The sequence below is a fragment of the Colletotrichum navitas genome, assembly GCF_030913465.1.
Source record: "Colletotrichum navitas strain CBS 125086 chromosome Unknown LY79scaffold_11, whole genome shotgun sequence".
Classification (NCBI taxonomy): Eukaryota; Fungi; Ascomycota; class Sordariomycetes; order Glomerellales; family Glomerellaceae; genus Colletotrichum; species Colletotrichum navitas.
The window spans coordinates 432,323-447,763 of NW_026850557.1; the positions used below are offsets into that span (position 1 = coordinate 432,323).

At 53.7% G+C, this 15,441-nt stretch overlaps 7 protein-coding genes across 7 annotated transcripts; 4 read left to right on the plus strand and 3 right to left on the minus strand.

The window, feature by feature from the left end:
* Window positions 1-718: 718 nt before the first annotated feature.
* LY79DRAFT_509159 (dihydropyrimidinase) lies at window positions 719-2,389 on the minus strand (the record flags this gene model as incomplete). The annotated part of the gene is made up of 3 exons (XM_060554023.1): window positions 719-2,065; window positions 2,126-2,293; window positions 2,354-2,389. 3 exons carry the CDS (start codon window positions 2,387-2,389, stop codon window positions 719-721), a joined length of 1,551 nt encoding a protein of 516 aa, XP_060417519.1.
* Window positions 2,390-2,814: 425 nt separating this feature from the next.
* Window positions 2,815-4,899, plus strand: LY79DRAFT_678025 (carbon-nitrogen hydrolase). Its single transcript, XM_060564495.1, has one exon. It carries the CDS (start codon window positions 2,877-2,879, stop codon window positions 4,683-4,685), a length of 1,809 nt encoding a protein of 602 aa, XP_060417520.1. The 5' UTR covers window positions 2,815-2,876; the 3' UTR covers window positions 4,686-4,899.
* A 74-nt stretch (window positions 4,900-4,973) lies between these two features.
* LY79DRAFT_509178 (fungal-specific transcription factor domain-containing protein) lies at window positions 4,974-7,085 on the plus strand (the record flags this gene model as incomplete). The annotated part of the gene is made up of 4 exons (XM_060554028.1): window positions 4,974-5,665; window positions 5,736-6,368; window positions 6,432-6,778; window positions 6,832-7,085. The coding sequence occupies 4 exons, from the start codon at window positions 4,974-4,976 to the stop codon at window positions 7,083-7,085; spliced, it is 1,926 nt and encodes a 641-aa protein (XP_060417521.1).
* Window positions 7,086-7,215: 130 nt separating this feature from the next.
* On the minus strand, window positions 7,216-9,002 carry LY79DRAFT_509338 (NCS1 nucleoside transporter; the record flags this gene model as incomplete). The annotated part of the gene is made up of 4 exons (XM_060554045.1): window positions 7,216-7,666; window positions 7,727-8,216; window positions 8,275-8,748; window positions 8,822-9,002. The coding sequence occupies 4 exons, from the start codon at window positions 9,000-9,002 to the stop codon at window positions 7,216-7,218; spliced, it is 1,596 nt and encodes a 531-aa protein (XP_060417522.1).
* A 550-nt stretch (window positions 9,003-9,552) lies between these two features.
* Window positions 9,553-13,027, plus strand: LY79DRAFT_509149 (male sterility protein; the record flags this gene model as incomplete). The annotated part of the gene is made up of 4 exons (XM_060554021.1): window positions 9,553-9,689; window positions 9,748-10,413; window positions 10,488-12,214; window positions 12,270-13,027. The coding sequence occupies 4 exons, from the start codon at window positions 9,553-9,555 to the stop codon at window positions 13,025-13,027; spliced, it is 3,288 nt and encodes a 1,095-aa protein (XP_060417523.1).
* A 171-nt stretch (window positions 13,028-13,198) lies between these two features.
* On the plus strand, window positions 13,199-14,493 carry LY79DRAFT_543863 (short-chain dehydrogenase/reductase SDR). Its single transcript, XM_060557084.1, has one exon. It carries the CDS (start codon window positions 13,537-13,539, stop codon window positions 14,299-14,301), a length of 765 nt encoding a protein of 254 aa, XP_060417524.1. The 5' UTR covers window positions 13,199-13,536; the 3' UTR covers window positions 14,302-14,493.
* On the minus strand, window positions 14,492-15,142 carry LY79DRAFT_543864 (uncharacterized protein). Its single transcript, XM_060557085.1, has 2 exons — window positions 15,025-15,142; window positions 14,492-14,962 (listed from the first exon to the last, which is right to left on the minus strand). The coding sequence occupies exon 2, from the start codon at window positions 14,775-14,777 to the stop codon at window positions 14,553-14,555; it is 225 nt and encodes a 74-aa protein (XP_060417525.1). The 5' UTR covers window positions 14,778-14,962; window positions 15,025-15,142; the 3' UTR covers window positions 14,492-14,552.
* Between the last annotated feature and the right edge of the window lie 299 nt (window positions 15,143-15,441).

Consider the following 15,441-nt stretch of genomic DNA (forward strand, 5'->3'; position numbering starts at 1 on the left):
GATTGCGCGTCGTCATGCTTGGTAATTGGGCATTTATCTCGTGGTATCGGACAGGATGCGGGCAGCATGTTGAGGTCGGGTAGATGACTGAATGATACACCATACCCTACTCAGTAATGAAATATGAAGGTTTTCTTCCCCATCATGTGACACGCAGAGAATAGAGCCAGATGTAATTGAAACGTACAAAAAGGACTGCGGAGTTCGAATATATTAGGAGTATAGTTGAAGTGCGAAAGATACCATGGAAGTTAATGACAAAAAGAAAAGAAATGAAGGAACTAATGAGAAATATTAGAGACCCATAACCCCAATTCTGGGATTAGTGTTGCGGCGCGTTACTTATTTGCCATGGAAACCTATCTGAAGTAGAATTCACACTTTCAAGATAACTAGCATTGGGCCATCGAACTAGGGGGCGCTTGACAGATATGAAAGGCCGGTTTATTTCCACAAGTTGATGCCACTCAGTGGCGCCGACAAGCAATCTTGACCCTCTATTAGTCTAAAAATAGGACATCACTTTACGCCAAGTCTATCTTATCATTGTAACGGCCATGACTGCTATACAAAGGGAGTTTCAATATTACAATGTTTGTGATATCTTATCCTTTGCTGTCACTTGGTACGTCTTGGGGAAATGCCATTGTAAACATCTCCATGAAACTACTGAATTTTGAAAAAGAACAAAAAAGGAAAAAACCCATAGTATAATTAACTAAGGGTATGCCAAAGTTGGTTTCTTGACCTCTGGCAAGGGTTGAAACTCATTGACCCAACGGTTTCTCGGCTTGCTCAATGTGCTCTTCCCACGTCGCAAGAACTGCCCAAATCCCATTTCGCCGACAAGGCCCCCGTTGTCTCTATCCCAAACCACTTTGCCTCTCAAGATTGTATACCTTGGCCAATTGTTGAACTCCATTCCTTCAAAGGGCGAGTAATCAATGTCATGGTGCAACATGGAATTCTCCAGTACGAAGGGGTCCATCTTGGCCGTGCTCCCCTCGTGAGCAGCAGCTTGCCGAGCCGTTGGGTACCATATTACCAAGTCCGCATCGTAGCCGGCGGCGATGGCGCCTTTGGTTTGTCCGAGGCCGTAGAGCTTGGCCGGATTGGTCGCCGTTACTTCGACGAATTTCTGAGGCGTCACTCTGCCAGACAGCACGCCGCCTTCGAAAAGAACCGGCATCCGAGTCTCCACTCCCGGCAAACCGTTTGGAACCTTGTCGTATCGCATCGATCCGGCCTCATCGATTCCCGCCTTCTTCCCACAGGGGTGGTCGTATTTACTGGGTGCATGGTCCGAACTGAAGGTCGTGAACGTCCCGTTGATGATGCCTGTCCACATGGCTTCCAGGTCCATGCGGTCTTCTCTGAGCGGTGGGCTGCAGATATGTTTTGCGCCGGAGAAGCTGTCTGTCGGATGAGAAGGTCGCAACGCGTCGGCTGTGAGATAAAGATAGTGTGGGCAGGTTTCTGCGTGAATTGGAAGAAGCCTCGTTTGGGCGTTTCGAACATGGGATGCGGACGTTTTGGATGACATATGGACGATGAGTATAGGTATGTCTGAAAGCTCGGCTAGGGCGATGATGCGGTACGTTGCTTCGTCCTCGGCGATGTTGGGACGACTGATGGCATGATAGTAGGGGGCAGTGAGCTTCTGCTCTGCAAGGCGTGCCGTAATCCAGGAGATCATGTCACTGTTCTCAGCATGCACCATGGTTGTCATTCCCAAGTTCCGCGTAGCCATCATGACATCTAGGATTTCCCCATCCTTCAGCTGCAACGGCTCGTATGTCATGTACAGCTTTACGGAGGTGATACCCTCGCTTACGAAGAACGGAAGCTCTTCGCGCAGGATGGTCGGCGTAGGGTTGGTGAGGATGATGTGAAAGCCATAATCGCAATAGGATTTGCCCCTCGAGCGTGAGTGGTAGTCCTCGACAACAGGGTGGAGAGACTGATGGTAGCGTTCCTGGGTCGCGAAAGCAATGATGGTCGTTGTTCCGCCGGCGATCGCGGACCTTGTGCCGGTCTCGAAGTTATCTCCCGTTGGGGAATTGTCCTACTTGTGTGTTAGAGGTCAATTCTGCAGGGTGTGTACGCTCGAGTGAGTCCATCTTACCTGGTCGAGATGAACGTGTGAGTCTACGCCGCCAGGCATGACGAACCCATCTTGAGCATCAATGACCTTCTCGGCCGAAAAGAGAGAACCCAAATTCTGGCCAACCGCGAGTATCTTTCCATCTCGGACAACTATATCTTGACGAGGGTGAACGTCAGATGCGGTTACCTAGTGATGCATCAGACGTTAGACACGTGTATGGTCTTCCGGGACGCAGTAGAGACTCACGACCGTCGCATTTACGACGATAAGATCAACCTCCATTTCGGAATAATATCGCTAACCAGGGAGGGTGATTAGTTTGACAGTGGCGTTGCCGTGGCTCTGTTGAGATTGGGCTCTCTGATCTTCGTAGCGTATTCACCCCCTCAGGCCTTCAATCCAAGATTGAATCGCGGCTACCAGTCACTATTCATGATTTCTCAACCTCTCTGTACGTTTACGTTCCTATTGCGGATAAAGACGTCTCGAAGATAGGCCTGACATAGATAAAGATAACCAGGTTGTTATCGTGCGATTGGCGTGGATCCCTATCACCCGCCTATCGGCCCAGCGGTAGGGATGAAGCCTGCAGATATATCGGAGGGGCAGAACACCAGCTATAGGCTTGGGATGGTTTCTTAGCAGTTTTCCTCGAACTATTATGATAATAGTAAAAAGGTTCGTTTCCAAGTAGATGTTACAAGACAGACAGACAGGCGAAAGTAAACGCTTGGAAAGATCGACAGTCGACAGTCAACAACCAACAGCAATGGCGTCTCGTGTTCTTCGAGTGGCGGCAGCCCAGATGGGGTCGACACACTATAGTGACGCTCGGACTAAGACGTTGGATCGGATGTTGGCACTTCTTGAAGGCGGCGCCACCAAAGGAGCAAAGCTTGTTCTGTTTCCTGAAACTGCTTTCACAACCTTCTTTCCTCGACATCTCATCAACGACCCGGTAGAGCTAGACTCTTTCTTCGAACACGGCGACATCACAACGCAACCCCAGACTAAACCGCTGTTTGACAAGGCCAAAGAACTCGGGGTCGACATATCAGTTGGTTTTGCCGAAAAGGCTGACAACGGCGAAACATTCAACTCTTGCATCTACTATCACGCAAAGACGGGCTCCATCCTCTCAAAGTACAGGAAAATCCACCTCCCCGGAGACTTTGAGCCGTTTGCAGACCCAGATGCCACCAACCAATTGGAGAAGCGGTACTTCAAGCCTGGGGATTTGGGCTTCAATGCGTTCCGCGTGCCTGACCTCGTGGAATCGACCAAAGAACGAGGAGAACCGATTTTTGGCATGATGATATGCAACGACAGACGCTGGGCCGAGAGCTGGCGCGTTCTCGGCTTGCAAGGTGTCGAAGTCGTGCTCTGCGGCTATAACACGGCGGGATTCGCGCCTCTTCTCTGGGGATCGAGCGCCAGCATGGACCCGGATGAGGCGCGTCAGAAGGCCCTGTTCCACCACAAGCTGGTCATGCAAGCCCACAGCTACACAAATGCGTGCTTCAGCATCAGTGCAGCTAGGTGCGGTCTCGACGATGGGAAGTACGACCTCATAGGCGGCAGCTGCATCACAGGGCCGGAGGGTGAGCTCATCGCCGAGGCGTCCACGACGGAGGATGAGATTGTCTACGCGGAAATCAACCTAGATGAATGCCGGCCAGGCAAAGAACGCGTCTTCGACTTTGGAAGACACCGACGTGTTGAGCATTACGGACGCATCACAGAACAGACGGGTGTTGTGGAGCCTCCCAGGCTATCAGTCAACAGACATGGTCCGGCAAACGGTTCCGAGGGGGCCCCTACGGCCGTGAGCAAGAAGATTCGCATCCTCCTGGTCAACCCCAACAGCACACGAGCAATGACCGACGCCTGCGTCGCCATGGTGGAGAGTCAGCTACCCCCAGATGTAATTGTCACGGGCTTCACCGCACCAAGACCTTCCCCGTCGGCAATTGAAGGCAGCTTCGATAACGTCATGTCGGCCGCTGCGGCCGCACGGGCGGTTCTCCCTCTTGCGTCTACGCACGACGCAGTCCTGGTGGCTTGCTACTCTGACCACGCCCTCATCCGCATGCTTCGGGAGGAACTTCCCCGTCAGCCTGTCATCGGCATCATGGAAGCGTCGCTCTTCGCAGCCCGGACCCTTGGTGGGCGGTTTGGGCTCGTTGCAGTGAGCGAGCGGTCTCGGGTATTGCATGAAGACAGCATTCATCACTATGGATTCTCCACCTCCTGTGCCGGTGTCATCTCCTGCAAGCTCGGGGTGTTGGACCTTCACGAGAAAAGCCAGGATGAGGTGATGGGCATCATGGCCAACGTTGGGAAACGTCTGGTTGAGGAAAAAGGGGCCGACGTGCTGCTGCTCGGCTGTGCGGGTATGACTCCGCTCAAGGGTGCCGTCGAAGCGGCCGTCGGTGAAGATGTGCAGGTAGTCGACGGCGTGCTGGCCGGGGTGCATCACTTGGCGGGACTTGTAAGGATGGGAGGCCGAACGGCGAAAAGCGGCGTGTACAAAAGCTCCGGTGACGGACGCAAAGCAAGGGGACAAGATTGGATCTGAGTTCGTCGCGAGACCAGCGTATCTAGTGTATCTATCTCAACTTGGCATCCAAGGGAAAACAACCGCCGAAGAAGGAGATACGACTCATATAACTCGGTCATAACTGGGGGTTTGTCTGGACTGTAGACCAGTCTAATTGACCAATCGGACATCGTCCTCTTATCAGAGTGCGAGGCAACTAGGTAGTTAACTATACTCCGTAGACCCAACATGAATAATACTGGGGACGCGCGGGGAACATGAAGCGTGAGAGCAGACTTCCTCCATCTTCTCCTTTGCCATCATATCATGGAGAGTCCTAATCGCAACCGAACTAGGAAGGCTAGTCATCGTAATAGCCATCCTTGCGATTTCTGCCGCTACAAGCGCGCAGCCTGCCTGTTGCACGATCAGCCGCCTTGCGAGCTGTGCAAACGGCTGGGCAAAGACTGCACCTTTGTTGGCGAACCCAACAAAAGAAGACGCGTCTCAGACCCTCGGCGTATGAGCGATTCGAGCGATGTCATCGTTTCGCGTCATCAAAGTCAATATCCTTCCGATATCGGCATGAGATCCCCATTCACCGAAACTAATTCGCCCGGGAATGAAGCCAATTTCGGCAAAGACGTGGCGGACTCTACCAGCCCGGATTCACTACACGCCGAGAGTCACCCAGACATATTCCGGCGGGATGCCCCCCCATCGCCGTCGTCACTAGACGCAACCCCTGGTTATAATGCCCAGGTGATTGGGCTCAGCGGCGAATCAGATCCGTATCTGCTTCATCTGTACCGTTTCGACGAGAAGAACGAGTGCGCCTTTCAGCAACTTCACATCAGAAACGTGGGCTTGAACGATGGAACGCCTACCCAGTTCATGCTTCAAAACAACTCTCTGGCAAGAAAGGCACAGCCAGAAGGCCTTGCGGGTAGCGAGTCCGATCTTCGATCTGAAGTTGCGGATATGATACCCGAGGAGGTCGGCAAAAGGCTGATCAACCTGTAAGGCGGAAATCCTTCTCCCCCCTGCTGTTGCCATTGTCTCGGAAATCTCTAATAAGCGACGACTCAGGTTTTGGAGATATATCCAGCCATACTTTCCGATCCTCTCCAGGGAGCAGGTGGTTCGAGAGACTGACACTAAACCGTCATCCTTACCAGTTTGCCTCTTGGCAGCTATTTACGGACATGCTCTGCCATTCTGTGTCTTTGACGACAAGCTATGTGTGGACGTTGATACGCTGCCTTCAGCGGATCGCCTCTTCAAGCTGGCATGGATGGCAGCACTCTCCCTGTTTCACACCCCGTCACTCGCTGTGGTGCAAACGATGCTCCTCATGATCCAGCGTCGGCCTACCAACAAGCACGTGGCGGACACCCCGTTCAAATGGGTCATGCTGGCAGACACTGTTGCGTTGGCACAATGCCTCGGTCTCAACCTGGACCCAACGGATTGGTCGATCCCGTCATGGGAGAAGCGGCTCCGTCGACGATTGGCCTGGGCAGTGATCGTACAGGACCAGTGGCTTAGCCTGAATTTTGGCCGCAGCTCCCACATTCAGGAATGCGACTGGGATGTATCCTCTCTTCGCGCAGACGACTTTGAGTCTATGCCGGAGGTTGATGACGATGCACCAGCGTTCAATCACTTCCTGCACTTGGCTTCATTGACTGAGATTGTTTCCAAGATTCAACGACACATGTTGTGAGTTCTAGGGCACAGGCTTCGTCTGGGAAGGCTCCATGAAATCGATGCTGACTTGCATAGCTCTGTCAAAGCCACGAGGGTGCTTTCAAAATCCTTGGATGCGACTTTCGAAGTTGCCCGGCCGTTGCGAATGGAGCTCGCCCAGTGGCTGCAGGATCGTCCAGATGTGGCAGACCAACCATCCACATGCGTGCCTCATCATGGCCTGGACGGTAACGGCAGTATAAAGCTTGCCTACATCACTGCGAAGATATCAGTATTCAAAGCTCTGCTGCGGCCGAAGAACACCGAAGCTCCTATTGAGGCCCGTATGGCCTTGCGTACAGGGGCTATGGCCGTCGCTCGAGAGATGTACGACTTCTTGGCGAGGCTTGAGGCTCATCATCTAGAAGCGTTCTGGCATTCTTGTAAGTCAACTCTAACCTACGGAGAGGGGATTCCATCGCTGAACAACAAGCAGATTCACGAGTCAATTTCGCCATCGCAAGTAACTTCATCGTTCTGCTTTTCGCCTTGTCCCCGTCCCCGGCGGATGCTGATGAGTCGTTGACGCTCTTGACTCGTTGGCGAGGCTTGCTCCGCATCAAGTCTAGGAGCTGTGATCTCCTGAATTTGAGTTTGCTTCGACTAGATGCCATGTTCGTAGCCGGGCTGGGGAGGCTCATCGAATTGACGCCTTCTGCATCTGAGGCGGTGTCGAATCGGAATCTGTAACCGTCACGTCATCAGATGACCGCAGAGAGATAGGCAAACAATGAGACTGGCCCTTTCAACTTGTCTGTGGATTTCTCTAGCCTGCTAGTGTACTATTCAGAATAGAGGGCATATGCCAATGAGTAGTACATCAAATCGGCTTAACATTTGGCTCTTTGGTCTCCACGCCCTTCTCTGACCCGATCGATTCTTCCGTCTCCGGCAGTCCGTCGACGTATAGCTGCTCTTGTCTGTCATCAACAGGAAAAGGCACGATCTTCCAGCAAAGCCAATACGTAAACCCTGCAACCACCGTACTGACCAGCCAGCTCAAGCTGTACAGATAAAGCGCTCCTTTTGGAATTCCCCTCGCACCACAAGCGGCTGCGAGCCCGGGCATGTTCGGGATAATGCCGAAAATGAAAGCAATCACAGCTCGAGGGTTGACCCCAAAAGTGTAATAGTGAATGCCCCGCGGGTCATAGAGCGACGAGACCGCCACCTTACGGCCGCGGCAAATCCAGAAGTCGGTAACGATGACGCCCGCGATGGCGCCCAGGAAGAGGGCATATCCACCAAGGAAGGAGGAGAAGGACTTGGCACTGTAGTCATCGTCAATATCAAAGACAATTTGACAGCGAGGGGGGGGTTCCAAAGCTTACCTGTACTGGATGTACCACGGCACGGCGCAGACGCCAAAGACGGCGCATATATAGGCCCCACGCCTGTTGTTGATGTACTTGGGAAACCAGAGCGAAAGATCATTGCTGAACGAGACACTGTTCGCGCTGATATTCGTACCGATAACAGCAAATGCCCAGCAGAGACCGGCAAAGAACTGTGCGGCGCGGTTGTCCCACAGCACGGCAACCTCCAAGGGATTCCATGTCACCTTGCCGTAGATGACCTCCGAGGCGCTGCTGACCGTCGCGCCCAACACGCCGCACATCGTTACGAGTATACATAGCCCTACGGCCTGGGTCCAGAAAACCTGCTTTGGATCTTTGGCGTATCGGGTGAAGTCTGGCATGTTCAGGGCGAGGGTGGCTTTGGGACCGATGGCGCTCGTGACGCACTGGAAGAACACTACAGCTGCCGGTGTTCCGTCTTTGATGATGGTGGGTTTAGAAAACGTGGGTCCAAAGCCCTTGCCTGTAAAGCATCAGCGCCTCGTCTTGGTCGTCAGTTCGGCAGAGAGTTGGACGCTTACCAGCGACGATGGCCCAGATGAAAAGAGCCAAGCCGAAGATTGGCATGATGACTGTCTTGACCATGAACATGTACCTCAGACTGCTCACATGTAACCAAAGCAGAGGCAACTGGACGATGACGAAGAGGAAGAAGCAAAGAAGCTCCGAGCTTGTGACGTGGGCGTCCGCCGACAAATGGTTCGGGAAACGGTTGAACTGCGGCCAGATGGCAGAGATCATGACTTGCAAGCACTGCCCGCCCTGGAAAGACTGTGTGCCGAACCAGATGCAAGCGACAACTCCGCGTACAAACACTGCAGCGTACGAGCCCCTTATGCCGAACGATGCTCTCGTGAAGACCGGGAAGTTGATTCCGAGGATACAGCCAACGTATCCGTCGAGTATCGCCGGAATGCATACCAAGACATGGCCGATGAATACCGCGAGGATGGCTAGACCAGGATTGAGACCTTTCGTCACAGACGTTGACGAGACTGTTTCCAAGTGATGGATGGAAGTTAGGCGCCGTCCCGAACGTTGGCTTTTGTTTTTGTTTTTGTCACGCACCTTGATACATGGAAATAGAAAATGCTTCGGCGATCCAGAATCCGAGCAAACTCGGCCAGCCCCAGGTGCGTTCGGGCGAGCCCATCGGAATAGGATCCATGTCTTTGTTGGAAAGCCGGCCCCCCTCCGTGCCGAGTTCGGCGTTTTCGGAGCGGAGCTCCAGGCGTTTTCGAAGTCCCATTCTGCGGTATGCTGCTGTTGGCGGCCGCGAGTCCTTGGGTTGCCAAATCAGATGCGGAATGCAGAAGGGTAATCCCAAGTCGGGCGGGGACTTGCGAACAGATGTTTCATTCTTTTTACTTACAGAATCCCATTCACCCAGCCTGCCTTCGTGTGCGCCTATTTCTACGACACCGATATGCTTATCAGATTGCTTGGCCTATCAATCTCCAGTGTGGACACTCCCCTGTATTATTTGGTCATGATGCGGAGATAGCCATGATAGGCTTTCATCCGCTATCAGCCAGATTGTGGCCCATGCCAGTGGGTTTTATCTTGTCGGTAGTTCTTATCATCAGGTCAATTATCACTCAATTCAATCGGACAGTGTTACTCTGAGCAGATGGCTCAACATATACTGTGATCACTCGACTGAGCTCGACAAGAAGACTTGGGGCTTTTGTGGATATCATCAAGGAGACCGAACGCCGGGGGGGCCGAATCTTGCGATGAAAGTTGCGAGTAATAACGCCACAACTACACTGAAGTCGTAACTTTGTGTCTTCGCAAACATGGCACCCATCGCGACTTCAGATCTGAAGCCTGCTTCACCAAGAACCATGGTCGACCCGTCCGTGTTTCCTTCGTCAAATGCGGACAAGGAACTGACGAGGCTATGGAACTTGCACGGCGAACCTCACAGCGCGAAGTACTAAGTCCCCATCCCGTGATGCTTCTCGTCATCATCTCTGACTCAAACTGCATAGGTTCTCCGACCCAAGCTTGTCGAGCATTGCTGCTTTGGTCCAGCACAATGCGGCGACACAGCCACTACGGGCAGCATTCATATCGCCCGTAGACGACTCATTCGAGGTGTTCGACTGGTCTGCGCTCCAGAATCTTTGTTGCGAAGCATCAGCATATTATTCCGAGAAACTTCGGAATGAGATTGGACACGCCAATGGTGCCGGCCAGCAACCCACAGTCGCACTGCTGGGAACTGGGACCTCGATTGATTACTTGGTCACGCAAATCGCCTTGAACAGCCTGCATGTCCGGGTCCTTCTGCTCAGCAACAAGAACTCGCCTGCAACAAGAGATCACCTCCTCCAGGTGTGCAACGCGGTCGCCATCGTCGTTGACAAGGCGAACGAGGCATCTCTCGGCGGCGAGGGAGAGGCGTGTAGACTCTCGGTTGTCAATCTGGCCAGCCTTGCTGACCTGCGCGAGAGTAGACAGAAGGTCCTCAAGGATAAGGTAGCGTTTGAAACGACTGACGAGTGGAACTTGCAATCGATGATAATTCACTCGTCGGGCTCCACGGGAATGCCAAAGCCGATCATTCATACCAACAGGAGTCTGTGTCAAATCGCCAGGATGTACAGATTACTGCCAGAATACTTTATAGAGAACTGGTATCTCTGCTTTCCGCTGTAAGACTTACCAGGTTTCTCCCCTCACGTTCATCCGAGGAGTCTCGGAGCAGCTGCTAACGCAAACCGAACAGTTTCCATATTGCAGGGCTATCAATTGCTTTGTCAGGCATCCCGACAGGACTTCCGACATCTCTTCCTCCTGCGAATTGGCCGCCAGCCCCGAGCTCCATTCTCTCGGCATGGAAAGCCCTGGAGGAGATCGGGTACCCGGCTGACTGCCTTCATTGCGCCCCCTCGGTTATCGAGGACTTGTATGAATACATATCCTTGACTACCAAAGACTTCACACCTCTCACGCGGTTGAAGGTGCTGCAGCCAGGCGGGGCTCCCCTGTCTCCTGCCGTGCTGAAAAGGCTTCAAGCGCTCGGGGTGAATGTGAAAACTACCTACGGGACTACCGAGATAGGACCGCCCCTTCGAACAATACCTCACACGAAAGACAATCCCGACGTGTATCGGTTCCGAAACCTGTACCCGGAATCGCCCTTGGTGCGTATGGAGCCCTTGGGAGACGGCTTGTTCGAGTGCGTCGTTTACAAAGGCTTCCCTCTCGCAGCGGAGCTTTGGCTTGACGAGTCGGCGCCAAACCCGTATCGTACGGGAGATCTGTTTCTGGAAGACCCTCCCGGAAGTGGATATTTCGTGCTTCAGGGCCGGCGTGACGACATCCTCGTACACAGCAATGGCGAAAAGACACACGCTACGGCGCTCGCCATGTCTTTGGAGGAAAACAAAACCACTGTTATCTCAAAGACGGCAGTGTTTGGTACGGGGAAACCATGCCCTTCTCTCGTTGTTGAGATCCGTTGGGACCGCTGGGACAAGATGCGCGAAACGTCAGATATGCATCTCGACGAAGCCGTGTGGGAAGTGGTGCAGGAGTGCAATGAGAAAGTCGCGGCTTACTCTAGGATTCCCCGCGAGATCATTCTCATTCTCGGGAGAGGCGAGACTCTTCCCGTCACACCCAAAGGGAATGTGCGACGCAATATTGCGTGGGAGTCCTACGGGGACAGGGTAGAGGACTTGTACAACCGCCTCCTCGGTGATACGACAGCCACTGATGGTTTTGACAATGTTTCGCCCAGCGATACCGATCTTTCGCCGGCAGAGACCATTCAGCGAGCCGTGGCCGATGTGTTGGGGCTTCCGCAGGAAGATGTCGCCGAGGACCAGGATTGGTACGGGCTCGGGCTGGATTCCCTCCGCGCAGTCGAACTGCGGTCGAAGCTTGTCAAGGTTTTCGGAAGCTTTCCTCTGATGTTCGTCTTCGAATATCCAACAGTGAAAGGACTGCTTGGGTTTCTCCATAACTACAAGAAAGAAGGACCCGGTGGCGAGGCATCCGTTCAAGATCAGCACCATGCGTGGGCCAAGTCGACTGTTCAGCACATGAACCGCGAAATTGACCAGTGGGCGACCCTATTGCCTCAAAGCATCGGCAATAGCCCAGACAATGGCGAGGTCGTGTACCTGACAGGTGCAAGCGGCGCTCTGGGCAATGCTTTATTGGAAGTTCTCGCTCAGCTACCGGCAGTCAAGAAGGTCTACTGCGCCGTACGAGGGACCGATCCGCAAGCTCGAGTGAGGGACTCGATGAAGTCGAGGGGCTACTCGGAGCATATCTACCAGAGCGAGAAGATCTTCGCGGTAAACTACGACATGAAAGACACAAACCTGGGATCGGACGGCCAAACGTTTGAGCTGCTGGCCAGCGAAGTAACTCTCGTAATGCACAACGCCTGGAAACTGGATTTCAACCAGCCAATCCAGCAATTTGAGAATGACTGCCTGAGAGGTATGTGGCCGGCTCTTCTTGGATGGATGTTCGGTCAGACTGACTCCGACTTTAGGCACCATGAACCTGATGTCCTTTTGCCTGAAGGGAGCGAAGAAGAAGTTCGTTTTTATGAGCAGCGTCGCCGCAGCGATGGGCAACCAGTCTGGCACGAGAGTCCCGGAACTGCCTCTTGGCCCTGATCCCGGAAACGCACTGTCCACGGGATATGCGCAGTCCAAGTTCATCGTGGAACAAGTCACACAGCACTATGCTTCTGTGCTCAAGATGCCTGTCCACGTACTCAGAGTTGGCCAGCTGTGTGGTCATTCGAAACTGGGGGTATGGAATCACACAGAGATGTGGCCGATCCTCATGATGACCGGGCTGGATGTTCTCTCAGCAATGCCGGTGCTGCAGACCAAAGTCGACTGGCTTCCGGTCGACATTTGTGCAGAGGCTATCCAAAAGGCGGTGTTCTCCTCGGCCGATGAGTCTCCGTATGCCGTGACCAACCTCGTCAACCCGGCCTCCATTTCCTGGGATGAGCTGCTCTCTCTGCTGTGTGAGGCCTCGCGGCTCGAATTTGCACGCGTGGAAATGAGCGAATGGGTTTCTCTGCTAGAGACCCAAACAAGTCCCGCCGGTCCGCAGGAACAAAAGACTCCGGCATTGAAACTTTTGGGTTTCTTCCAGGAAATGGCTAAAGGATCCGGGAACGGTGAGGGCGTGGTGTTCGAGGCAGGCAAAGTAGGCGGTGGACGACGAATCGACGTGCATATGGTGAGAAAGTGGTTGGAGAAATGGCAACAAGCTGGGCTTCGTGGGCCTTAGATTAATTGTGTTTCGAGGAACTAAAGTGATGTAGAAATGCTGCTTGATATCTGAATATCAGGGACTCCGGGGCTTGAATTTCCCTGTTTGAACCACCTCGACCGCATGCCTGTCTTCTTCGCTGTATTCCACGATGTCGCCGTGTCGTGACCCGGCTTTGTCTTTGCCGTTAGTCTAGAACAGTTGTGGAAAGGCCGAGGTATGGGTTTCTACAGACACCCCCATCAGGATCTCGCAGACACTGATAGGACAAAGGCATTTCACTTGGCTAATCCCCAAACGCTTCATCCCCCAACAGATTCATCGTTCTTCTTCCCGCCGTGAGTATAATGTGGGGCAGACGATCAATGACGTCTACGTCTATGCCGGTCCTCTAGGATCATCAGAATGACATACCCATAAGAGTATAAGGGTTGCTAAGAAGCACAACATTGGGATGATTACGACAGCCTAGAATCCAACTATCCTTTCCAACACCTTATTTCACAGCTCCGGGAAAGATTGCTAGGATGGCACCCAAAGGACTCGCAATCCTCATCGGCGCGGGGCCAACATCCGGCGCAGGCATCGCCCGCATCCTCGCAAGCCCTCAGCATGGCAACCTCGCAGTCGCCCTCCTCGCGAGAAACCCAGACAACCTGCACAAGCTCGCATCCGATCTCCGCAAGTCTTCGAACGGCATCCTCCACCCCTTCCCGACGGACACCCAGCCGGACAACCTCCGGCGCGCGTTCCAGCAGATCGCCGACCACCCGGACTTCAAGGACCTCAAGCTCAAGCTGGCCGTCTACCACGTCAAGAGCTCGAGCAGGAAGCCGTTCCTCGAGGAGACGCCGGAAGCCTTCAACGACAGCATGAGCGCCTACACCACCGGCGCCGTCGTGTTCGCGCAGGAGGCCCTGAAGGTCATGTACGCGCAGAACGGCGGGCAGACGCTCCTCGCCGACACGGACGGGGCCAAGAAGGGCACCGTCATCTTCACGGGGACCCTGGGGGCCATGCGGACGAACCAGCAGTATGCCGCTTACGGCGCCTCTCGGGCGGCGGCGCGCATGGTGGCACAGGCCGTCGCGAAGGAGCACAGCAAGTTCGGCGTGCACGTGGTCCATGCGATTGCCAACGGCGGCATCACCGACGAGGAGGGCGAGGACACGAAAACCGGCAAGAAGATGCGGGCGGAGGACGTTGGCGAGCTGTACCTGTGGCTTTCGCAACAGCCAAGCTCGCTGTGGACCCACGAATTGGACATGAGGCCAGCGCAAGAGGCTTTCTAGAGCGTGGCCGGAAGATGGTCGGCCATTCAAGTCTTTTTGAGAGAAGAGACCACGGCAGTGTGAACTTTAACTTGAGCCTGTTGTCGTATCAAATATTTGTTGGCAACCGGGCAATGGCTCGACGCTGAATCTCCCTACTCAAGACTTCTAAACATTCAATCCAACCCTTTTTCACCTCCCCCCCCCCCCAATCGTCATCGCCGAACACGTGTCCCAGGTCTCCCGACCTTTTGACCAAGGAGTGTGGGGCTTCACGATCCTGTATGACTTTTACTATTGACACAGCGGCGTGTGTCCGACATTTCATGCAGGGCGTTACATACTTCTCTGCATCGATAACTGGACCGGCACCGGACGAAGACCAATACTCTTCTACCAAGCAGACAATTCGTTGCGGGGTCTCCCCGTTCTGAAGCTCGCAAAACAGACATGATGGTAGTCCAGTTCGCCAGTTCCCACCAACGGAGTCTCGCCATGGACCCTGTGAGATACCAGCCTGCATAATCGGGGCTCCCGTGTTGCACCCCTGCCCTGTTCAGGACGTGATTCGAACCCCGCCGAACGAGGACGAGGCTATTATCATGCACGAATTGCTTGTTCCCTAGCCTGTCTCCTCGGCTATGCGTCCCAGTCCATCGTCGGTCTTATTCCCGACCTGGGCCTTTTCTTTTCCGAGTAATAAGCATACGTAGAGTCTCGGGGGCCTGGTCTGGTCTGGCCTACCTAGCTTGAGTGGCGTCATAGATCTAAATGACGAGACGCGATGCATAAATAGTCAGTATACCCTCCCATTGCTCGTTCGGTGATTTGTCTCCGACCTTCGTTATAGAACTAGCTAGCGTTTGCGTGACGCCTCTCCCATGAAAACCTATGCTCGGCGCCTAAAGATCCGCGCCGCACATAACTACACGATCATCCGCAGCTGATATCGAGGCGGACCCGGTGACGAGGTTTTCGAACGAAGGCAGCGACGGCCGGATGTTGTTCTTGGTCGGCGACATGAAGCGGCTTGTTTCGTATCCTTGCAGAAAGAGAGCGCGTTCTGAGAAGATTCAAGACGAGTGAGTGCACGTAACTGATGCAACAAGACAAAACAGCGACGAAATCCACAACTTCGTCGCCATCTCCCACAACGACGAC